Below are 25,237 nucleotides of genomic sequence, written 5' to 3' on the forward strand. Positions count from 1 at the left end.
TGACCCAATTACCGGCCTACCAAGTGCCTTTGGCGACCGCTAACAGCAACTGTGGAACAGTGCAGTGCCCTTTTTTGGAGCAACGTACGAGTAGTGCCCGTGGATTATGACCCCGCGACCCCAATCTACGTGGCGGTCCGCAATTCGCTACTTCATACTGACTGGCGTCCGGCATCGTCCCGAATTTGGCCGCAATGTGCTCTCGGGACCCCTATAGGGCTCCCTGACCTGCTCCATCTCCGCCATCGTCAATGTACTGCGCATCCACCCAGGCCAGGACTGCCCAGTCTGCACTTACTTACGGGAAGGAGTATTTGCAAGATGGAATCTGGGAACTGGAAGACGACGAAGAAGAAGCGTGGGAATCCGGCGGCAATGGCTGGGATGTAAGTCCAACATTGCTGGTGCTAGAGTTGTCACTGCTTGCTTTAATATAAGGGAATCATGTGTGTTGCCTTTTGCCTTTTCCGACGTCCTCCTCCGACTGTACTCCCGATCCCAGGACTGAACTTACGGGAAGGAGTGCTTCCAAGATGGAAGACCAAGAAGAAGAAGCCGCTGAATCCGGCGGCAATGGCTGGGGTGTAAGTCCAACATTTCTGGTGCTAGAGTTGCCACTGCTTGTTTATAAGGGATTCATGTGTGTTGCCCTTTTTGCCTTCTCCCATGTTCTCCTCCGACTGTACTGGTGAACGCTGTGACATATGTTGCCCTTTCCAGGCAGTAGAAGGGAGGGGCGGGGGGGGGGGGGCAGTACATCCTGGCATCCAGGAATGCTAGGTGGAACTAGGCAATCTGACCTTTCCTCTTACTCCAATAATGGTATGGATGGGGAGTTCTTGAACATCCTCAGTCTTGTTAGAGTGAACTGTGCAACTCGACAATCGGTGATAGCAGAGGACCAATGCCGATGGCGATGCTCCTTCCTTTTTCTCTGTCACAGGCTGCGGTCTCGAGAAGAAGCGTTATTTCTGCATTCCAAGAAGGACGGCACAATGGTGAGTGGAACTTCGTGGGTGTGCAGCCTTGCTAGTTGAATTGTAAATCAACCATTCTTCCTGTCTCTGACTTCTTCAATGTCCTCCTCAGTGTCGGACTGTCCGCGTCGCATTGAACTGGTCCGATGAGGCTGCTATTGCACACACAGTGAGGGAACTCCCATACGGGAACTCGGAAGTACTGCTACAGTACAGGCAAGAGTACTGGGGGGTTATGTACTCTTGGTACAGGTAAGGTGGTCATTGCTTATGTGGGTGCGCCGTTGTTGTCAACTTTTAAGCCAGATGTACTCCGACCTACATGGAGTCTGAAAGTAGTCAGCTGGCGAACTACAATTGAAGTTTAGACGTTATATGCCGCGGCTTGGTCAGCTTTTTCAGTTTCACAATGCATTGCACTCAGCACCGCTTCTCGGAATATCTTGTCAGGATAGCTGTGGAACGCATCCTCCCCAGTGGCGGAACGGCAAAGTGCTGTTGATTTTTAGGCTTGCTTTTATGGTACGTACAAATCCCCATTGAAAAGACATAGTGGAGACCAGAAACTGCAAATAGATGTTGGGAACCGCGAAGACCACCCTTCCTCGTCAAGTTCCCTGAGGATGTGGAGGGGGGGGGGGAGCGGAGGAGGGACATTCCTGCACTGCTTAAAGTAGGATTCACAGGAGCATTTTCAGAAATTGCTTGTACATTTGTACCAGTTGTAGCCGACAAACGCATTCTCATTGAGCTTTGACTTGAGGCACGTCAGCAAGGCACTGTTGCATCGCTGACGTCTTGTCGTGATTCTGTGAATGGTATTTTGTGCGAGTTTGCATCGCACGCAGAATCGCAGGTCGTGTCGCATTGCGCAGCACACTGCCAAATTGCTTCTGTGAATCCCACGTGAATGGGAATTCCAATGGGAATGTAATCCATTGCCAACAGGTGTATTCCCGAGCTGCGCATCATACTGCAAAATTGCTCCTGTGCATGCGAGTTTGCGTCGCACGCAGAATCGCAGGTCGTGTTGCATTGCGCAGCACACTGTCAAATTGCTTCTGTGAATCCCACGTGAATGGGAATTCCAATGGGAATGTAATCCATTGCCAACAGGTGTATTCCCGAGCTGCGCATCATACTGCAAAATTGCTCCTGTGCATGCGAGTTTGCATCGCACGCAGAATCGCAGGTCGTGTCGCATTGCGCAGCACACTGCCAAATTGCTTCTGTGAATCCCACGTGAATGGGAATTCCAATGGGAATGTAATCCATTGCCAACAGGTGTATTCCCGAGCTGCGCATCATACTGCAAATTGCTCCTGTGCATGCAAATGGATTTCATTGCTCTTCTGTAGTTTGGGAAATTCTCGATTATGATAATTCTGCGTGTGTGTGTACACCAGCCCTGAACATACATGTAGGTGACCCATTTGTGGTGTCTCATAGCCTACCTCACGACCTTATGCTTTCTTTCTGTATCACTTGTATCTTGCAGGTATATCACCCCGTGACGACCACATCGAAGTCTGAAATTGAAGTGTGAAGATGCTTCAGCAACCCCTTCATATTTTTCCATTGCTTTTATTGTGCTTCTACTGTGCATGTGATGGCAATGTATGCCGGTGACACGGTCAGATTTTGTCCATGCGTGTAACGTACACCTGCATGCTATCGTTGAAAAGGATCTGCCACTTACGATCTTCGGACGAGTATCAGGTCAGCTTGGTTTTGTGTGGGCTGTACCAGATGCTGTTCACTCCTCTATCTGTTGGATATGTGACTTTCTGCAAGTTTCTGGTGTGTGGTGGCCACTTCTTTGCTTGTCTTTGTATGACATTACAATAATTCTGTATTCACTGCTTCCATGGTGTGGTCTGCAAACTGCAATCCTTAGGCAAATATCATCACGCTGCAATGTTGTGCTTTGGCCGCCAGCTTACCTACACATTGTAGTTGAATTATTTTTGTTTCACAACTGACTTCCTGAAGTATGGTGGCTACTGCTTTGCATGGCATTATACAATGTTCATCAAGAATTTCCTGTTTGGGTCGTGTGTGTGTGTGTGTGTGTGTGTGTGTGTGTGGGTGTGTGCATGGCTTCGCCAGTTGTGTGGATTAGACAGTTATCTGGCGCTTGTCTTGATCTGTTTCAATCAGAATCAGATCCGCTATCGTTGCTATAAAGAGAAAATCTGTGGGTGCACATCCAGTGCATTTGCAGATTTGCGTGCTTCTCTTGCGACGGGCGTATACATGGTACATTGTGTGTGTGTGTGTGTGTGTGTGTGTGTGTGTGTGTGTGTGTGTGTGTGTGTGTACTGTTTGGCTCCTTCTTGCAGCGTCGCCCAGCACATGGCCCACGCCGCAGATGGAAGGACTGTGCTGTCCGAGATCTACGTGCCCGTGGCGTGGAGGCATCATGGTATGATGTTGCATGTGAGTCTCGCGCGGAGTGGCGCAGCACCTACCAAGAGCCTGACAATGTGCCTGAGCCTCCGCCCCGAGTGGTATGTACGGTATGCGGACGGGATTTTGCACGGAAAGGAGACATGGCTCGGCATAAGTGTCTGGAGGAGCGTGCGCGGCCTGTGTCTGAGCAGCGGGGCGCCAGTCAGTGCGGGCGGTGTGGGCGGTGGCTGAGAAGCCGCGGTGGCTTGGTCCGGCATGTGTGTGCCTCAACGGTGGATGCCGCAGTGCCACCTGGAACTACCGGAGCGTCGGCACCGGCGGAGGGATGTTGTGCCGCGCATTGTGACAGGTGTGGTCGCTGCTTTCGCGGTGTCCGGGGACGGGAAGGCATCGCTGTTCAAGGGTGGCTCATAGACCAACAGCAGCGGAGCGCTCAGCCTTCCAGCACGTGTGCATATGCGGCAAGCGGATGCGACTACCCGTGCACCTGGAGCGTCATCGAGCGTCGTGTCCTCTCTCTCTCTCTTCTCAAGTTTCCCAGTGATGGGATCACGTGACCCTTTTGCGGCAGTGACTCTACAGGACAGGACAGGTGTGTGTGTGTGTGTGTGTGTGTGTGCGTGCGTGCCCGTGTGTGCCATGTGCATGTGCGTGTTTGTCACAATGTGTCTGTGTGCAGGGAGGGCTGGAATGTATCAGTGTGCTATGTAATGTTCCTGAGTGAACATCAAGTTAGTTCCCGCACTCCATAGATCAACTTCACTCCACAATTCCCAGACAACAACTAAAGTTTATTTACATAGAACAACGAAAGATAAAGATGCACAACCAGGATCCATATATGTACACAGTACAGGAATGCATATGGGTAACCGATCCCGGAACGGATCGGGTACAACAACGGGACCACAACATCTCCCTTTTTATGTTCGAAGAGAGAGAGGTTACAGAGGTAACAGCTCGAAGAATATTTAGTCATATACATACAGAGGAGATAGGGTAGAGACACACAAATACTACATGCAGTTCACGATCATCAGCGTCAGCGACTGGAGTGATCATAGCATGAGCAATGACTAATGCGTTTACAGGTCGAGTCTGTTCAGCGGCCGGGATGGACGTGCTGATCGGCGCAAGGTAGGCTGGAACTCGACATCAGCGGATGGAGGTTCTGCAGGTGTAGTGACATTCAACTGCGGTGTTGGTGTTGGTTGCACATCAGGTAGCAACTTGACGTGGCGACGGTTGCGGCGGTACTCGGACAGGTTGTCGGTCGTGACAATATAGGATCTGTCGGAGACGCGGTCTGCAATCACGGCTTCGGAAGCGAGATCTTGCACCCAGACTCGGTCGCCTTGGGTCAATGGTGGCAGAGATTGTGCTCGGTGTGACGAGTCGTACGTCTCACTCTGTCGGTCTTTCTGCCTCACCTCGAACTTCCTTAGCTTGGAAATATCAGGCCAACTTGGAGCGAGGGATTCCGCTGTACATGGGAGGTGTGTGCGTAGACGACAACCAAACAGGAGCTCGGCTGGCGAGTAGCCATTTGCGAGGGGTGTTGACCTGTAACTGAGTAGGGCATCGTTGAGGCTGTTGTTGGTCTTCAGGAGACGCTTGAATGTTCGAACCGCTCGCTCAGCTTCACCGTTGCTCTGTGGGTAGTGCGGGCTACTGGTGCGGTGGGTGAGCTGCATTTGGGCTGTGAATGCGGCGAATTCAGCACTTGCGAACTGTGGACCGTTGTCCGACACAAGGGCTTGAGGGATGCCATGGATGGCGAACAGCTCGTGGAGTTCCTTGATGACGGCTCCAGAGGTAGTCTTCCGTAGCGGGATGGCGTGAATGTACCTGGAGAAGTAGTCGACAGCAATGAGGTACTCCTGACCGTCATGTTGGCAGAGGTCGACTCCTATTCTCTCCCATGGCAAAGAGGGAAACACAGTTGGAGACAGAGGCTCTGGCGGCTGAAAACGATGCTTGGTGCAGGTCAGGCAGTTCTGCACGCATTCTGAAATGGCACGTGTGATACCTGGCCACCAGACGGAGGATTTCGCACGGGCCAGGCACTTGGTTATGCCTTGGTGGCCGTCATGCAAAGTGGCAAGTGTAGCTTTGCGCTCGGATGCCGGGACTACGATCCGAAATCCGTGGTACAGCAGACCGTCGTGAACTGAGAGCGAGCCACGTTTGTTGCGGTAGGCTTCCAGGTCGGCGTTGACCTTGGTCGGCCAGCCATGGAGGGTATGCTGGATTACTTGTTGCAGGACTGGATCGTCAGCAGTGGCTGTAACGAGAGCGTGTTGCTTGGTAGGACTGCATAGAGACGACAGGACAGCGGCGATGGTGGCTTCCGAGTCACTGTGTAGGTCGGATTCGGTTGCTGGCGTGTCAGGAAGAGGAGCTCTGGACAGCGTGTCGGCGAGAACCATGTTCTTGCCAGGCACGTACTCCGCCTGTACATCGTAGCGCATGAGTCTGATCAGTAGACGTTGGCAGCGTAGAGGTACTCGGTCGAGGTCACGCGTGTTCATTAGTGGGACCAGCGGCTTGTGGTCCGTCTGAATGGTAAATCGGGGCGCTCCGTAGAGGTATTGATGGAAGTGTTCACATCCCCAGACCGAGGCGAGGAGCTCTTTCTCGATCTGGGCATACCGTTTCTCTGCTGCTGTCATGGTGCTTGAGGCGTACGCGACCGGTTTCCACTCATTGTCGTGGAACTGTAGCAGTGCAGCACCCAATCCATAGCTGCTCGCATCAGCCGTGACGATGGTCGGTGCAGACGGGTCGTAGTACGCGAGACACGGGGCTGAGGCAGCTAGGCATTTGAGCTCTGTGAAAGCTAGCTCATGTGCTTTGGTCCATTGCCACGTCGCGTCGCACCGGAGTAGCTCGCGCAGTGGGGCGGCTACGGTCGACAATGACGGCAGAAACTTGGAGAGGTACGTGAAGAGTCCGAGTGCACGACGGAGCTCTTCCACATCAGCTGGTGCTGCGAGGCGCTCAATGGCATCCAGCTTAGCTGGGTCAGGGTGGACACCCTTGTCGCTGATCCGATGGCCCAGGTACTTTAGGGACGTGCATCTGAACTTAGACCTGTTCGGATTCAGTGTCAGACCGGCATCGCGGAGTCGGTTCTCGACGGCGAGCAGAGCAGCATCATGCTCAGCCATCGATGAAGCATAGACGATGATGTCGTCTATGAACACTGCTACGTTGGGAATATCGCTGAGTAGACCTTGTAGCCGGCGCTGGAATATCTCAGGCGCGCTCGTTATGCCGAAGGGAAGGCGCTCGAACTTGAAGCGGCCATAGGGAGTGATAAACGTCGTCAGCAACGACGCTTCCTCGGAGAGTGGGATCTGCCAGAAGCCAGACGTGGTGTCCAGCGTAGAGAATATGGTAGAACCGTTGAGTTGTGCGAGCGTGTCGTCCACGGTCGGTAACGGGTAGTGCTCTCTCTTGACGCTGGCATTCAGGCGCTTGAGGTCTACGCATACACGCACGTTGCCGTTCGGCTTGAGGACCGACACGAGGGGTGAACACCAGTCAGTCGGCCGCTCGACTTTTGTGATGACACCTGCTTTTTCCATACGCTCCAGCTCGGTGCGAACCTTGAGGCGAATGTGTATTGGAATGCGTCGAGCATTTACACAGTTGTATGGTTTGCAGTCTGGCTTCAACTCAATCTCGACTGGCTTGCCTAGCATGCATCCGATTTTCGGCTGGGCATCTGAAGAGCCAACATGAAGACGTTGTACTAGGCCCATCTGTTCAGATGTCTGCCTGCTCAACAAGTTGACACCACCGGTGGCAATGACCAGGATAGTGACTGGGTACTGTACATCACGGAACACAGCACAAGTGTGGAACTCACCCTGTATCGTGAGCTGGTTCCCATCAGGCCCAATCATACGTGTCTGGCACGGACTGAGTACTGGCGGTGCAGTTAAACCGTTGTAGCTGGCCTGCGTCATAATGTTGAGATCAGCTCCAGTGTCGATTTTGAAATCGAGGTGTGAGCCGCACAGATCCAGTCGTACTATCCACGGCTCGTCAGCGGTGTGGGTAGAAGCAGCTCCAAGGAAATTTTCGCCGACGGGGTCCGACTGCAAGTCAAACTCAGCTACATGCACATAATCGTTGTGTGCTGCACTGGCGGAGGCAGACCGGCAGACGCTGGCGAAGTGTCCAGACTTACGACACTTGTTACCAGACTTGTCCTTGGCAGGGCATTCGTCACGGTTCGATTTGTGGTCTTTGGAGGAGCCACACCACGAGCACTTCTTACTGTTGCTCGAGTCTCGTTGGGACTTGACCTGTGGTCGCTTTCCCGTCGATCCGTAACTTGCGTAAGCAGGGGACTTGCCGTGTTTCCGTTGCGGTGAGGTAGCTGCAGCAGCTTGGCTCACCCGGGGCGTTTAGGTAGGTACATTTTTATTTGAATTCGCAGAACCAAACGGGCGGTGTCACCCAATTACATGGAAGCGAATGGAAACAGTAAAATATTGTAGGAAACAGCCTAACATGATAGCAGGGTGTAGTACAAAGCAAAGAACGCTCAGTCAATGAATAACGTTAACGTTAGAATACAACAACGGGGAGGCGGTAAACAGCACATGACTGGTACTGTGCAAACGTTCAAAGATTCCTGTAGTGCTGGGCGACCTCGGCGTTTACGGACTCCGTTTTGCGTGCCAAGCTCACGGCAGTCTCGAGTGTCAGCTGAGCGTGATCCTCGAGCTGTAGCTTCTTCGAAACTTCTCGGTTCGTCATATGGGCCACCAACCTGTCGCGAATACGCTCATCTGACTTGTCAAACGCGCAATATTTGGCTGCGGCACGGAGACGACGCACATACTCTTCCACGGATTCACCTGGGTTCTGGACACACCTTTCAAACAATGTCCGTTGGTGGATTACGTTTACACCCGGGCGAAAATACTTGTCAAAGGCCTCCAGTACCTTGTCGAGTTTCTTCTTATCATCCGCGGACAGAGATAGAGACTCAAAGATAGGATCGGCTTCGGCTCCCATGGAGTAAACTAAAGTGTCTACTTGGCGTTGCCCGTCCGCCTCGTCCAATTTGGACAAAGAACTAAAGCGTTCAAAACGGGTCTTCCAGAGTGGCCATGCTTCTGGGGTGGAGAAATCGAACGGGGCAGGTACAGGAAATTTGGCAGACGACATGACTAACTGCTACTTCTGACACCATGTAATGTTCCTGAGTGAACATCAAGTTAGTTCCCGCACTCCATAGATCAACTTCACTCCACAAGTCCCAGACAACAACTAAAGTTTATTTACATAGAACAACGAAAGATAAAGATGCACAACCAGGATCCATATATGTACACAGTACAGGAATGCATATGGGTAACCGATCCCGGAACGGATCGGGTACAACAACGGGACCACAACATGCTACTGCAGTCGCATGGCTACATACAGTGGATCGCGCGTGTGCTCACCATGTTTATCTTCGGAGCAGGGCCGGTATGGGGGAGGGAACAGAAAAAGAACTGAAATTACCCATATAAAAACCGCTCTGTGAGCGGTTCTGAAAAACCTCTACTGGTGCAGCCCCGTCGTAAAAGTAAGAAATTAGAACTGGCGCATTGTCCTCCCAAATGTGAACTGATCCACCTAAATCGCGATTGACGGGACCCGAACGCACCAGTAGCACGAGGTCGGGAGGGCACAGGATCACAGCCGGCGTCGGCGCTGATCAAGTTACCATACAACACTTACAGTACGTAGACCTACCCCGAAGCCCACCTTTGGCTTTGCCGCTTTGGCTTTGGCTATGGACCAGCGTCCCCAGCTGCATCCACAGGTAGGAACCTCGTGCTACTGGTGCGTTCGGGTCCCGTCAATCGCGATTTAGGTGGATCAGTTCACATTTGGGAGGACAATGCGCCAGTTCTAATTTCTTACTTTTACGACGGGGCTGCACCAGTAGAGGTTTTTCAGAACCGCTCTCACAGAGCGGTTTTTATATGGGTAATACATAATATACCTCCGGATAGAGCGAAACTGAGCACCCTGGGACGCGAGCAGTTTTTAGTACTCCCGGGTCCAAAATCTCACCACCAGGCCGGGCTGATCAAAACGTCTGCCGGGTCTGCAGCCTACAAACGTGGATCTGCCGACACTGTGCTGTCGACGACATGTCCCGCAAGGTCCTTGCGCGTGAAAGCAAGGAACGCTTTTTTTTAGAAAGGAAGCTTCTTCCCCAAAATTTGAAAAAAAATTTAAATTATTCCTTCTGAAAATATCATCGCGCTCTTGACCTCGAAGCTGACTGCTGAATGCGATTAGGAAAGAAGATTCCTGAAGATGCACCAGACTGATTCTGGCAAGCCGTCTGTCGTCTGGATATGCACTGTTGTTCGTCATGGTCAGCAATCTTCTTCGTTCGTCCTTTCGTTTTCCTGACCACGATGATGACAAGCAGCTCTCATGCTCAGGTTAGTGCTACTTGTATGTCTGGGCACACAACACATCTGAGATGCACCCACTGACGTTATCGAACTGAAGAATGCAGCAAGGGTTCCTCGGATTCTCTTGATTTCGGAACAAATTTCCTTCACTTTCACCCTCTCAGTCTCTTCCCCATGCCCTCCATGCATGCACAATGGAGCTTGCATTTCAAATGTTGTTTTTATACTTTGGCAGTGCCTCTGCTACACTTTCATATAGAGTGAGGTCCTGTAAATAGGATCTAACATTGTTGGTGTGTGTGTGGGGGGGGGGGGTATGTTTGCAGCCAGGATGTAGGAATGACACTTCTGCGCAGCAGGTGGCAATAGTCAGAACTGGTCACTCTACAAATCCCATACCTGCCAACCTTTGCAAACCTGAGATCGAATGACATACCTGGGCATGAAAATGTATACAAATGTAGCTCGCGGTGAGGCATGGAACTAATGCACTTGTGGGTGCCTATTACCGCCCTCGATGTCGGGATGGTCGCGGCTAAATCGGGATGGTTGTCAGGTATGAAATCCCAACCGAGAAAACCATTTAATTAAAAGATAAACTCGGCTGGAACGCCGCTTTTCTGGGAATAGAAAATTTGTTGTGCCACTTTCGGCTAGTCCTTTTTGCAGAAGTGATTCAGTGCCTCCGCAATGCTGTATAAGGGCCAGGACATAGCAACTTTCTGTATGCGGGGGGGGGGGGGGGGGGCATCGTCTGCAACATTGGTAGAGTTACGGTTACATTGTATATTAAATACATGTGCATCAGGGATTCATAGCACCTGGGGAGACGACATGAGACCAAAGTACCCAAAACGTTGTGAGTTTTGATCCCACATTGGGTAGTTCTACGTGATCTGTGTTCTGTGCAGCTCTTAATCACAGGCTTGCTCTGTTAAACCCAAACGTCTAGATTAGCAATTCTATAGACCTTATTCGATAACATGATTTTTGGACTCGCCTCCAGGGATTTGTCGTAAGCTGGGGCACGCGTACGTGAAACAAGTGGCAAGAAAGGCCCAGTTCGTACAAGGGAGTAGTAAAATACCGGTATTTTTCTGTTCCTATGTTCCCACGACGAGTCCTCTGTGCACTGAGTGCAGGTCTCTTGCCGCTCCCTGGTCCCCGGTTCACGTGATCGTGACTGTTATCGAATAAGGTCTATATGCGGGCATGCATAAATTAACCCTTCCACAAGGACGGCTCAAACAGGCAGCCAAGGAGTGAAAATTTCGCTCCTGGGGCTAGAGGTGAAACGAAGGCCTCAATTTGCCAAATGAACCTTCTCCATCGAAACGAACGAAGGTGTCGAATAATTCTTTTACCAGTTCACAGTTCCTGATCACACGTACTCCCGGGGGGGGGGGGGGGGGGCTACTATGCACTTGTAGTGACACTTACCGTAAGCAAAGTTGCACCTATGGAAGCCAAGTGCACCACGACTAGTTGACTGTACTGTAGTCTGTACAGTATACATGCACATGTTTGCAGCGAACATCAGTGCATGGATGCCTGCCGTAATCGTATGTTGACCTTCGTTCAAATTGAAAAGAGAGGGTCGTTTCGAAAAAGAAAAAAAGCTCAATGGAAGTATGATGCTGCTGACAATTCAAGACTCACTGAAGTCGCCTTTCTGGAATGGATCATGCGCTCTAGGTTCATCCAATTGGATATGGACTCAATCATTGTTATACCATTCTTGTTTGGTTAGTTATTCTACATCCCATAGCATGTACAATCCAACTTGTGAATAATGTACCTCGGGTTTACAAAACAACTCGCAAATAACAATCTTCAGATCTAGTGACCATTTTAGTGCATACTTCCAACCTCACGAGTAACAACAATACACCAATAGCGACACTTTTTTCATTCACAATCGAGGGTCAGTATTCCCCAGGTTGACTGCAATTGCCAATCAAACAGGAGGGGCGAAAGTCGACCACGGCTGAAAAGGCGTAAAGAAAATGTATGTCATGAGCTAGATGGCAGAAGGAGGAAGTAGGTTTTCTGAGAAAGCAAGAAACAGAGGTGAATGAAGCACCAGGTCTGTCCATGCAGTGGATAGAATTATTGTACTGAAAGACAGGCTCTTTACGTCAGCTTGCTACTATTATACCTACATTTATTATTATTATTATGACGGATAACCCAAAGGCAATGGTTTGCTTTCTGCCTTTTTCATGCAGGATTCTGAAAGCTGGAGCAGCTCTGCTTACCTCGACCACTGAACTTACAACTAACTTCCAACCAAGTTCAAGGCAGTATTATGATGAATCAAGCACGCTTGCCATCATTTCATCATTGCAAAGTACATCGACAATAATTATAGATTTGGTGCTGACTATGTATGATGCAGAGTGTGCTCTATGTATCTATACTACTGATTGGCCTACATTGTACTTATGTGGGCTGAGAGTAATCGATTGTGCTGTATGGCAGTTTACTTGCATGTCATAGATGTTCACATTGCACACAGCTACTGAATTGCTTTCTGTTGCACTGGCCTACTGCAAATAGATTGTAGTGGCATGGGCCATGCCATAATTATAGTAGTATACCGGTACTACACCAACAGTTTCACTGGTGCACTGTACTTACTGGTAGATCTACATCATGCACAGCCTTGTCACTGCTTTTCCCACTTTTTATTAATTTACTGTACTGTACACATTTTGGCACAGCTCTTCCACAAAGAGTTACTAGTATTTTCTTCTGCATACCTACTGTATACAGTGACGTGACTGGTAACATCTATGGCTGTGAAATCACAAATTTCTGGGTTGACAGCCTCGAACCTATACGATTTGTTTCTAAGAACGTGCTATAACTATCATTCTATTAAAGTATTCTACTGTAGCTCGCAGGACATGGAGTGCAATTACGTAAAGTTTAGAACACCACTCTTCTCTGATTTGGATGTCAAATTATGAAATTCAGTGTGTGAGGTAAACCCATGCATGGCATTCACTGCTATAGTATGACTCGGGGTAAAGTGTTCCAACGCATACTCATTATAGTGAATAGGTGTGTGTCAGTTAATCGGTGCCCAGCGTTGTTGCTGCTGGATAACATATTCCGAGATAACTGAAGCTACACAGCCATCTAATGTTCAAACATGCATCGAAGGGGCCGTAACGAGATCTGCAAGGCACGATTCTATGTACTGTAAGACATGTATATAACGAGGAAGTAAATCTAACGCTTTAACGGATGACATTTCTTCGTTATAATAAGATCCGTTGAGGCCATACTGCTTCATTATGTTGTGTGTGGATATGCCGGAATGCTGCAAGGTCGTTAAACTTAACTTCTCGTTAACCTATGAATTTTGGACAATCTATAAATTTGCGACTCGTTATAATAACATGTCTTACAGTATTCGATGCTCTCTAGCAGGACATTCATCTGCCTCATTTTCTCTGTGCTGCATTGACGACCGAAACAGCATGTTGTGCTCAGATTGAGAATTGTGTATGACAGACGTGTATGTAGTGGTAAAGCTCAAATACATGTACAACATAACAATCAATAACAATCCCCGTGTTTTACAACAGCACAAACCCAGCACCGCAATTCTTAATTTTGGGATGTGGTGTTCTTAGTATTCCAGGCTGGATGTTCTAGGCTTCCACGCTCTTGGGCGCACGACTTTACTATGCCGAAGAATATTTTCAGCCAATGAACCCAGTGCTTGGTGGCAGATGAGTGTCATGGAACAGCATTTTGCATGTGGCTTTCACTACATGCACATGTACAACGTTCAATTGATTCGGAAAATCAGACGAGGACTTTTGCAGTTATGAGCAAGGTCCCCACGAATGGTCATGTCACTTCACAGAATACATGAACTGATAGAGTAGACCTCGGTCCCCTCAGAGAACGCTTGGGGAAGTCGGTTTCAGCTGAGGACACGTCCAAAACCATGCTAAGTACTTGAGCTGCTCATGTGAACCCCACAATTATCAGGCCCGCCGGAACCGGTCTGGTTGGTCAGGTTATCACCGGACCAACTTGTTGGCCACCAACAAATGTTTCCTGCCGTGGAGGACGTGTGTACCCGCCATATCACACACAAAGTATAAAAGCCATGAAACTACCGGACCAATCAAAAACTGCTTCCGGCGGTACTGATTATCATGATTATAGGACAGGTATAAAAAGCGGCTCCATTTTTGTCATACATCAAACCAACTCTGTCATTGCTATGCTACTCACAAGAGTAGTGATGTTTATTCACAAACGAGAGAGCTTGGAAGCTCAGGGCCCTGCGCTATGCTTTGTTAGGGGCCGTCCAAGGTTACCAATAGTATTTTCAAAACGAAATGTTTTCGTTTGGGGGTGGCTGGGTTTGAAGGAGTTTCGTTTTGAAAATAATTATTGAATGCAGATGGAGAATGCCCAGTTACTTCTGGGTGTCGAAAATTGCCATCAATATTAATTTTTATTGGAATTCGTTTTACCTGCAGAAAAGGTAGGTGGGTGGGTGGGTGCTGAAAAATACTAAAGCTTTTCGTTTCGCAAAAACTATTGGTAACCCCGGACGGCCCCTTAGAACTGATGGAAATGCTTTTTCCTTTGATTAGCTACATCATTGTATTGCAAAAACGTTTCAATGAGATACTGAAGTAACGTCTTCAGCATAGCTATGGGACCGGCGCTGACTCTGCCGATCACGGGCGTTCTGGAGTCGACGAGATGTCTGTTCTGACGTTTCCTGGGACCGGCGCTGACTCTGTCGATCACGGGCGTTTATCTTCGTATTATTATACTGACGGCAACTAACATCCATTCTGATTGCATTTACTCGTCTCCCTACTTCGTATTTCTTTCCAGAAAATCTCCCCATACAGCAGGGAGTCGTTTACATAATATGACTCCCTGCTATACATCTACTTCCTCCGTATACAAAAACTTCGTGACTTTTTTTTGAAGGCTGCGCACAGCTCTGGAATTGTTCCGTTTGACTTGGAATAACACTTGTGGCATTGTCTAACCTGTTTTCAAGCTATATACAAAGAAAAAAGCAACTTAGACGAATGAGATTGAGTTTATTCAGGGTCTTCGTTGCTCCTGTCGTTGTCACCTAACGACGCTGACGCCGCATCGCCAACAGTCGCTGCTTCCGCTCCCACCCGCTCAGATTCTTTTCAGCTGCAGTGATGATCCGACGCGGGACTTTGGCTACGTCCTCTTCACCTCCGGAGCTGTGTACGAATCGGTGTCGCCTATATTCAGTCGTTCCAACCCGCGACCTCCATTGTGTCGTGAAACGAGTCGCTCAAGCACACCCACACGCTTCGCATGTTTTCGGCAGGGTAATCCTCCCAGCATTCTACAACGGCTTCGAGGAGGTACCTGCGATTTCCCTAGACGACGACGGAGGCGTCTGACTGGAGAGCGGCGATGAAAGCCAGGTCGTCGACATTCCGAGCCGGAGTCAGCGCTGGTTGCACGACGACTGAAATGTTTCATCTTGCCGTGCGAGTGGAACCGATTTATGTTCTCACGTTGCATATGGGGCAGCGCACCGCAAGTACGAGCCTGGCCAGTTTCAGGGCAGCGAATGCTGCGTGACTCCGTAGGCCGTGTTCCAGCCGCGAGCTCCACTTCGTCACGGTGTCAGTTTCGAGCAAGAAAATGGAAGTTTCCGGAGGAGGAAGGAGGAAACTGTAGTTATCACCAACCCTCACCGCGCCCAGCTCACGCCGCTACGGCGTGCGACCTGAGCTGGGCGCCCTGCCCAGCATGGAACTGTCCTCAAGCCAGTCACGTATTTGGCAGCCCAGTGAGCTGTCTACCGGATAGCAGCGTTTAGAAGCGCCAAATGCGGCAGGGCCAGTCTCAGGCTGGTCGCGTAGGCGGCAGGCCGGCTAGGCCGGCGGGCGACCGGCAAGGCTGCATTCGCATTTGGATCACCGAAGTGATACAGGTGCTTCGACGGCACTCCGTGGCGCATCAAGGAGGCATCTGGGGCCCAGGCAGCCCGCCCGTAAGCGCACCACCGTATCAGGTATGCGCAGGTGGAGCAGCAGAGCAAAATGTGTGCCGGACACTCACCATCATCCGGTCGACTGCATGGTTGTGCGACTTTACACAGCCGTCACTCATTACTTGCTATTGCTTGCAGAAGGCCAGAATTTTAAGGGACACCGTCGTGCATGACCAGTTTAGTTGAGTTCCTTGGAGGCGCTATGATGCCGGCCGGCGCATGTGTTGGCGCACGGGAGACGATTAGCACAAAACGGCGTGCGGAATACTTCGAGCTGGCCACAATGCTTCCTTCCTGTCCTGCCCACACGCAGCCAGCAGCCAAACGTGTTAGAATCGATCACTCCGATGGCAATCACTGAGTGGAATTGTCATTGGCGGCTCCTCTTCTGGCAAGAGAAAAACTGAATCTCTAATCTGCTGGGTCGAGGCCTGGCAGACTTTCAGAACCATCGCGCCTTGCAACACGAGCTTACGCCCTCTGGGGCCCTAAGTAGTCCGACAAGAAATTCATACTGCACGGTGACAAAAAGGCAGTTGGAGCAGTCTGAAATCCGGGACTTGCCGAAATCCAACCGTGACGGAACTAGCCCACTTCAGCCCCCGCATGGTAGCAGAACACAAGGCTTTATCTCGCTGACTACCCATATGACGGCCACGGACAACTCCGCTGTGGACGCTCTTTCACGCGGACGATTAGTCCATTTCCTCTCATCGGCTCCCTAATCCAGCTGCTGGACTTGGCTTAGTCCCGAACTCATGCTATGCGGGAGCAACTAATCATGGCAGCAAACCGGCTGAACTTCTTCTCAACCAATGCGTGCCTCCTTTTTCATTCCCTGTGTAGTCTATCTCTCTCAGCACACGTGGGTAAGCACGCAAGCACACACACACACCCACGCACACGCGTACATACATACATACACACAGACATACATACATACATACACACACACACACATACTCTCTCTCTCTTTATCCTCCTCTCCTCCATCCCTCACCCTGCTTCGCCTCTAAGTGCTGTCGCTCCCCTCCCCTTCCTACTCGTACTAGGCGGCATTACACCAATTCTCAGCATGTGGGGTCTACTTTGCTGTTTTGGGGCTTTGTTTGGACATGGCGAGCTGTTATCTTTTTCCTTGCGGCTGTCGTCGCTGTTGCCATTGTTGTTTAGATACCACGGCGAGCCGGCAGTAAGTGTCGGTGTTGGCGGGCTGGCGACCTTGTCTTACTTTCAGTAATTAACACTTTACCCGAGGTGCGACGGATTAATCCGTCACGACCGCGCAGGGCATATTGCAGACACGCGTATGTGCGTTACACACACACACTCACACATTATGCGCACCCGGCGGGCAGGGCGATTGGCCCATGCTGCTTATTCAGTTGTACTAGCGGAGGCAGGGGCAATTCCCCTTCGTAATCGCCCGTGCGGCGGAATACCCGGCGGCCTGATACGGCGGCGGTGCGAGCAAATGCAGGGGTGGTTCCCTTTTGAGCTCTGTTTGTGGCAGAGGCAGAGGCAGGGGCAGCGCCCCTAGCCCATGCGGCGGTTGACCCGGCGGCCCGACATGGCAGTTGACCCAGCGGTCCGATATGGCAACTGACCCGGCGGTCTGATATGGCGGCTGACCCAGCGGTCTGATATGGCGGCGGCGGCTGACCCAGCGGTCTGATATGGCGGCTGACCCAGCGGTCTGATATGGCGGCTGACCCAGCGGTCTGATATGGCGGCTGACCCAGCGGTCTGATATGGCGGCTGACCCAGCGGTCTGATACGACGGCTATGCGAGCAAATGCAGGGGCAGCGCCCCTTTGCGTGTGTTGTTTGCGGCGGCATTGGTCAAGGCAGGGGCAGCGCGCCTCGCCTGGTTGGCGTTATGCCCGGCGCTGCGGCTATGTTTGCAAAACGCAAAGGCCGCTCCCCTTTGAGCTTTGTAGCTTCACAGCTATGTTTGCAAGATTCAGGGGCAGCTCCCCTTGGGGCCTGGTACAGTTATGTTTGCAAAAAGCAGGGGCAACTCCCCTCCGAGCCTTGTATGTAATCGTTTACAGCGATGCTTGCAGAAAGCAGGGGCAGCTCCCCTTAGTGCGTGGTATGTTTACAGCTATGTTTGCGAGGAAGAAACAAAAAAAAGGGCTTGGAGCTGGGTATGTTTACGGCCACGTTTGCAAAATGCAGGGGTAGCTCTCCTTGGAGCTTTAGCTAGTTGACAGCTACGCGACAAAATGCAGGGACAGCTCCCCTTGGAGCTTTGGATGTTTACAGCTATGTTTGCAAAATGCAGGGGCAGCTCCCCTTGGAGCTTTAACTAGTTTACAGCTGTGCGGACAAAATGCAGGGGCAGCACTCCTTGAAACTTCGGATGTTTACCACTATGTTGGCTAAATGCAGGGGCAGTTCCCCTTGGGGCTTGGATGTTTACAGCCAGGTTTGCAAAATGCAGGGGTAGCTCCCCTCAGAGCGTTGTAGGTTTACAGCTAGGTTTGCCAAATGCAGGGGCAGCTCCCCTTGGAACTTTGGATGTTTACAGCTATATTTGCAAATACAGGGGCAGCTCCCCTTGGAGCCTTCTACGTTTACAACTATGTTTGCAAAATGCAGGGGCAGCTCCCCTTTGAGCTTCGTAGGTTTACTGCTAGGTTTGCAAAACGCAGGGGTAGCTCCCCTTTGGAGCTTTGGATGTTTACAGCTATGCTTGCAAACTGCAGGGGCAGCTCCCCTGGGAGCTTTTGAAGTTGGATGTTTACAGGTGTGGTCGCAAAATGCAGGGGCAGCTCTCCTGGGAGCTTTGGATGTTTACAGCGATGTTTGCAAATGCAGGGTCAGCCCCCCCCCTTGGAGCCTTGGATGCTTACAACTATGTGCGCAAAATGCAGGGACAGCTTCCCTTTGAGCTTTGTTGGTTTACAGCTAGGTTTGCAAAACGCAGGGGTAGCTCCCCTGAGCTTTGGATGTTTATAGCTATGCTTGCAAAATGCAGGGGCAGCTCCCCTGGGAGCATTGGATGTGTACAGCTATGTTTGCAAAATGCAGGGGCATTTCCCCTTAGAGCTTTGTATATTTACAGCTTGGCTTGCAAAATGCAGGGGCAGCTCTCCCTCGGAGCGTGGTTTGTTTGCAGCTGAGATGGGGAGTGCAACCGAAGATCTCCTTTCGAGCTTGCTTGTTCGCATTTGCTTGTTAGCACCGTAGCTCAGGCACCCAGTAGGTCCTGACTGGCCTCTAGCGCATACTCCCGGCCACATTTATTGCCTGTTGCAGGATAGGGGCCTCACCCCATATTTTTTTGGGACGATCGGCGGGCGGGAAGCCGTCATCGACCTAAGAGGCAAAATACAAGAATAACTGAGAAACTGATAATTGTATACAACGCGCCAACCCTTTGGCTCTGTTGTCGGCTCTGCGGGGGGCACCCAGGTATCCCCCTCGTGCGAACACCACCCGTGGAAGCGGAAAATATGTGACGGCTTATTCAGTAGTGCCCAGCACCAGCAGGACCTACCAATCAGGGGAAAGCCTAGCAGTCCTTCATGGCAATTCCCTTGGTAGACCCCCTCAAGCTGACACAGGATCTGGCCACCAGGAAGGGGCGTGGACGGCAGCTCCAGGTCACCGGAAGGTGGTCAGGGTTGACCCGCAAGAGATGCATGTGCGGTAGAGCATCACCCACTTCGAGGCCGGTTTGCGTTTTTTGGGCTCCGGTAGAAATGGCCGTTTAGGTCCGTATTTCACAGTATACTGATAGTAAAGCATTAGCAGACGGCATGGAGGCAGGGTCTGACCCTGCAAATGTTGCAACGACGGGTGACCAGAGCTTGGACGCATGGAGAGGTGTTGCACCCGCCCACCTGAAGAGCTGTACTGCTTCTTTCCCAGCTTTGAAACAAGTAAGCATTCATGACTATTTAGAAGCTCTAGAGGGTCACGGATATGAGGATATTGTATCCATTCAACTGCTAAGCACAGGCAGGTGCCACATCACGCTCAGCTGCCAAGAATCAATCAGAAAACTATCCCTTGAAGGTTTCTCCGTTCGAGGACAACAAATTGTCCCTGCGCCATTGGTAAATCCACACATTCAGTTGCACATGCACGACATTCCTGTCTGGATTTCAGATCCCGCAGTCATTGCAGCATTATCTTCGTACGGTACGGTAGTGGGCACAGTTCGACATGGCCGCCTGAAGTTGAAGTCTGGCAAATTTGCCGCCACCGGGGTCAGATTCGCCACTTTTATGCTGACACCTGGCGTGGCCATTCCATCGTATGTCAGTACAACAGGCAGTACAAGATTCAGAGTTCACTACGAAGATCAAAAACCCACGTGCCGCATCTGCGACTCCCCTGCTCACTTGGCCAGTGCATGCCCAGTCCGAAAACAACGGATCCGGATGCCTTCAGCGCACACCAGGCGATGGGAGACCCCCTCACCTGACGTACTATCGGAGTCGTGTAAATCCAACGCTGAGGCACCGGTCTTGAAAGACTCTCAGCTAGCGAGTACTTCTAGCTCTGCGAGTATGTCCATTGCCACGGAGCCCGGCAAGGCTTCTTCGAAATCCACCGACAACAACTCTCAGACTGAACAACACGATGATAACCCTACTAGTCAGAAGCCTTGTTTGACACAATCCCTTCCAGTTGCTGAGCATGGGACTGTTGAACCTGCCAGTCAGCCGGCCGAACAGTGCTTGGACAAATGCGCTTCCGACCAAGCCTATTCACAACCTGAGGAACCTGTTCACCAATCGGAGGATAAGTCCCTGTCTGCCTCCCAGGACCTTCGAATCAACAAACTCCTGAGTGATGCCGCTGACCACGATTGGATGAAGGAGTTTGTAGAAGTGCCTCCCCTACGTCGTGGAAAACGCCATGAGTCATCGCCAACCAGTAAATCCACAGAACCTTGCGTGGCAGCTCAGGGAAAGAAGGGAAAGCGGGGAAAAGAGAATGTTTCTGGATCTCGCTTCAGCAACCTTTCTGTAGAAGCATGAAAACCGTAAGAACTGTTAGAACTATAATGTCTTATTAGTAATGATAGATCATCAGAACACAATTTCTTTAGCTGTATCTTTTTTAAATGTATGTAGTCAATACCGTTAAATGTTCACTCAGACTCCTTTGCACCAATGCATTTAGCTTGGGAAACAAGCTAGCTGAGTTCCAGCACACACTGCACCAGCATAATCCCGACATAGCAGTAGTGACGGAAACAAAGTTTTCCTCTGAAACCGTCCCACCATCCGACTCCACATTCCCTGGCTACACCACCTTCCGGCTGGATCGAACAGCACGCGGTGGCGGAGTGGCGGTATGGATCAGATCTACACTCCCAGCCATGGTAATTGATGAGTTATTTTCTTCACATCACGAACTCATTTGGCTATCCATTCAATTGTCCCCTGGACAAAAGATAGTCTTGGGCGCTGCTTACAGGCCAGGTTCGACGGGGCCCAGTGACCTTACGCTCATTAACCATCTTGATGACATCCTTCCCTCTGCTCGTGCACTTGGTGCCAACCTCATACTCGCCGGTGATTTTAATGTGCATAACCGCAATTGGCTCCATAGCTCGAAGACCACACCTGCGGGGGAAGCCCTCGAAGACACATGCACAGCTCACTTTCTCACGCAGCACGTTCAGAGTCCTACTCGCGGGGATAACACACTCGACCTGGTGATGTCCACATTCAACTCTCCAGTGACCACGCAGATAATGTCCCCTATTGGTCGATCTGACCACGCTGTAATTCTTTCGGACTTCACAGGTGTTCTTCCTACCCATGAAGCGGCGGTGCAACGAACTGTCTGGCGCTATGAAAAGGCAGACTGGAACCGCCTCCGATCCTTTTTCCGCCAGGTTGATTGGTCAACCGTCATTACTGCCAACCCAGAAACTTCGTGTGAGCACGTTACTGCCACAATCATGCAAGCCGTTTCCCAGTTCGTTCCGTCCAAGACACTGACAGTGAAGTCAACGGATCCGAAATGGTGGACACCTGAGTGTGCAGCCGCCATGAAGGAGAAGGACAAACGCTGGCGCACTTGGAGGAAGCACCCTCACGATTTTGCACTGAAACATGAGTTTACCCGTTCTGTAAACAATGCTATCGCAGTCCTCGCTAGATCTAGAGTTTCCAAAGAGAACAGCCTCAGGCATAGCTTGTCGAATGGGTCCTTGAAGGAGAAGGAATGGTGGACGAAGCTAAAGTGCGCTTGTGGCGAGGGTCGGAACACTGACATTCCCCTGCTCGTTGATAGTGAAGGTTGCGAGAGGGCCACAAGCTATGAGAAATCGGAGGCTTTCGCACGTTTCTTTTCCCACAAGTGCAGTGTGCAAGGCCGCGACCTAACCAAGTTGGACTTACCGGACACGGCATTCGCTGACGCACCTGCACTAACGACAGTCCACTTTCGCCCCGATGCAGTCCACCGGCATTTAGCTCGCCTGGATGCCTCAAAGGCGACTGGACCCGACGGTATTTCCGCTCGTGTTTTGAAGGAATGCGCTAGAGAACTTGCCAAGCCACTGTGTCAGCTCTTTGCTCTTTGCTTCCAGCACGGAGTCCAGCCACAAATGTGGAAGACTGCCAGCGTGGTTCCAATCCACAAGCGATCTTCACGATCCGCCCTAAGGAATTATCGTCCAGTTTCTCTGCTGAGCATAATCTCTAAGATCATGGAGAGCGTTATCAATCGTCAGCTCATGAATCACCTTGAGCGTTACAAACTCCTGACACCCCACCAGTTCGGGTTTCGTCGCCGCCTCGGGACCTCAGATGCGCTACAGGCTCTACACCACGCCTGGATCACAGCCGTCGGACGAGGCGGTGCAGCACGTATTCTAGCCGTGGATATTGCCGGAGCATTCGACCGTGTGTCCCATGCTGGCCTCCTCCACAAAGTCCGCCATCTTGGCATTGGCGGCCCCCTGCATACCTGGCTCTCTTCCTACCTAGGTGGACGGTCCATTCAATGCTTGGTGGGCGGCCAAACCTCATCGCTGTATACCATATCAGCAGGAGTTCCCCAAGGGAGCATACTCGGCCCTACACTCTTCCTGATTTACGTGAACGACGCCTCAGAGACCCTGTCACCCGGAGCCCACCTGGAGGCGTATGCCGACGATACTACCTTGTATAGCCTGATATCCCTCGACACATCCCCAGCCGACGCAGCATTGAGCCTCCAGACTTCTGTGGATCGCTTGCATCAGTGGGGCCGCAGATGGCGCATCTCCTTCGAACCGTCGAAGTCCCAAGCCATGACCGCCACTCTCCGCAGAACCCCCATCAATTTGCCTCGCATTGTCTTCGGCGGCACTCCTGTCCTTGAGGAGAAGGCTCTCTCTTTACTTGGAGTGACCTTTGACTCGAAGCTGTCATTCAGCACTCATCTCCGGAAGGTTGCCACTCGAGCCAAACAACGCCTGGGCTTCCTGCGCCGTGCAGCGCACATTCTCTCTCCAGCCGGCCGCACCACAGTATACAAGGCATTTGTTCGACCAGTTATGGAGTATGCCCCCCTCATCTGGATAGGTGCTCCGCCCAGCTACCTGCAACGCCTTGATCATATCCAACGCTGTGCTCTGCGAATCATCGGTCCAGGTGCACTATTACCTAGCCTGGCCATCCGTCGTACTGTTGCCTCGCTTGCCTGCCTATACAAGCTGCATTACCTGCCTGGCCCTCCGCAGCTACTCTCTGTTTTGCCACCGCGCCATTTCCCCTCATCCAGCCCCAGAACTCGCAGCGAGCATGTTAGCGTCATTGGCCATGATCACCAGCTCCAACACCAGCTGCTTGCATCTGTCCCGCTGGCATTAAAGCGCTCGTTCCCACACTGCAGTATTAGTGACTGGAACTCCCTCCCCGCCGCTCTTCTGTCCCAGCCTCCCCACAGCAAGGGAATACAAGCATTCAAAACTAATGTTTATCGCCATCTGCGAAGCACAAACTGGCTCTGGGCAGTCGACTCGCTATGATGATGCTCTCGTCGTTCTCCTCTATCCCTATCTATGCACCACAACTGGCTCAGACAACCGACTCACCATGATCAGCCATGATGATGCTCCTCTCAGTAACAGCCCTTGTAATTTGTTAATAGTCTCACAGTTTCTCCCGCACACTCGCTGGTGTTAACCCTTAAGGCCTTCCTTTCTTTTCATTTTGCTGACTCGTACAGCTCTATCTTTTGTTTTTGGTGCGTGTTTTTGGCCGTGATGCCGAGACCTCAGGTCGGCAGAGCCATCAATGCCCCACCATCACTGCTGCGTCTCGCTGCAGCCCCTGCTCAATAGTTGTCACGTTCGTCCTAGTCTCAGTATCATTGTCTTTCTTATTATTTTCGAGCTGGGAATGTGAACATAGTAAAAAAAAAAAAAAAAAAAAAAAAAAAAAAAAAAAAGAGCCTGTGACTAAACGGCCACCCCTTGGGGCCAGAGAAAGCGGTCTTGAGGGGTAGGTGGTCCTTAGTTGGAGGCTTGCACCGCAAACTATGAATGTGAGACCGTCCGTGCCCGGCGAAGGTGTCCATAGTACCAGGCGGGTAGCTAGTCACACTTGTATCCAACACGACAGCCCTTCGGCTGTTGTCTGCCCGGCTTGGGGCGCCCAGGTATCCCCCCGTGCGAACACTACCCGCGGAAGCTGACAAGTCGTCAGCGTATTCAGTAGTGCCCAGCACCAGCAGGAGATACCAACCAGGGGAAAGCCTAGCAGTCCTTCATGGCAATGCCCTTGGTAGACGCCCTCAAGCTGACACAGGATCTGGCGGCCAGGAAGGTGCCCGGACGGCAGCTCCAGGCCGCCGGAAGGTGGTCAGGATTGACCCGCAAGAGATACATGTGCGGTTGAGCCTGTGGCTAACGACCACCCCTTGGGGCCAGAGAAAGCGGTCCTTAGTGGCAGGTGGTCCTTGGCTGCAGGCTTGCACCGCACATCCATTATGAATGTGAGACCGTCCGTGCCCGGCGAAGTGGTCGGTAGCACCAGACTGGTCGCTGGTCACGGTGGTCTTTAGCTACTGGTTTCACTGTATACCGAATCAGGCATGCCATCACAGGTCTACAGCGAACAGCACAGAGATCGACGGGACCAAGAATAGGGGATAGCGTGCGGCGAGGCCACCCCCATTATTTTTGGGAGCACGGCTTCACGTTAGAGCAGTAAATTGCAGTTAGGGACTCAGCTGAGTCAAGCTGGACTCAGCGTGTCAAGTTTGGCATAATACAATAAGCGCGCTATCCCCAAACAGTTGTGTGGTTATTGTGTGAGTGTATATGCAGGAGTCCGCGGTCACGTGAGGGGGGAGTGATAAATGGAAGTTTCCGGAGGAGGAAGGAGGAAACTGTAGTTATCACCAACCCTCACCGC

General features: G+C 51.2%; 1 protein-coding gene across 1 annotated transcript; it reads right to left on the minus strand.

Annotated features, from left to right (window-relative positions):
• Positions 1 to 4,474: 4,474 nt before the first annotated feature.
• LOC135817024 (uncharacterized protein K02A2.6-like) lies at positions 4,475 to 7,363 on the minus strand. Its single transcript, XM_065330124.1, has one exon. It carries the CDS (start codon positions 7,361 to 7,363, stop codon positions 4,475 to 4,477), a length of 2,889 nt encoding a protein of 962 aa, XP_065186196.1.
• Between the last annotated feature and the right edge of the window lie 17,874 nt (positions 7,364 to 25,237).

The sequence above is a fragment of the Sycon ciliatum genome, chromosome 5 (genome assembly GCF_964019385.1).
Source record: "Sycon ciliatum chromosome 5, ocSycCili1.1, whole genome shotgun sequence".
In the NCBI taxonomy this organism is placed as follows: domain Eukaryota; kingdom Metazoa; phylum Porifera; class Calcarea; order Leucosolenida; family Sycettidae; genus Sycon; species Sycon ciliatum.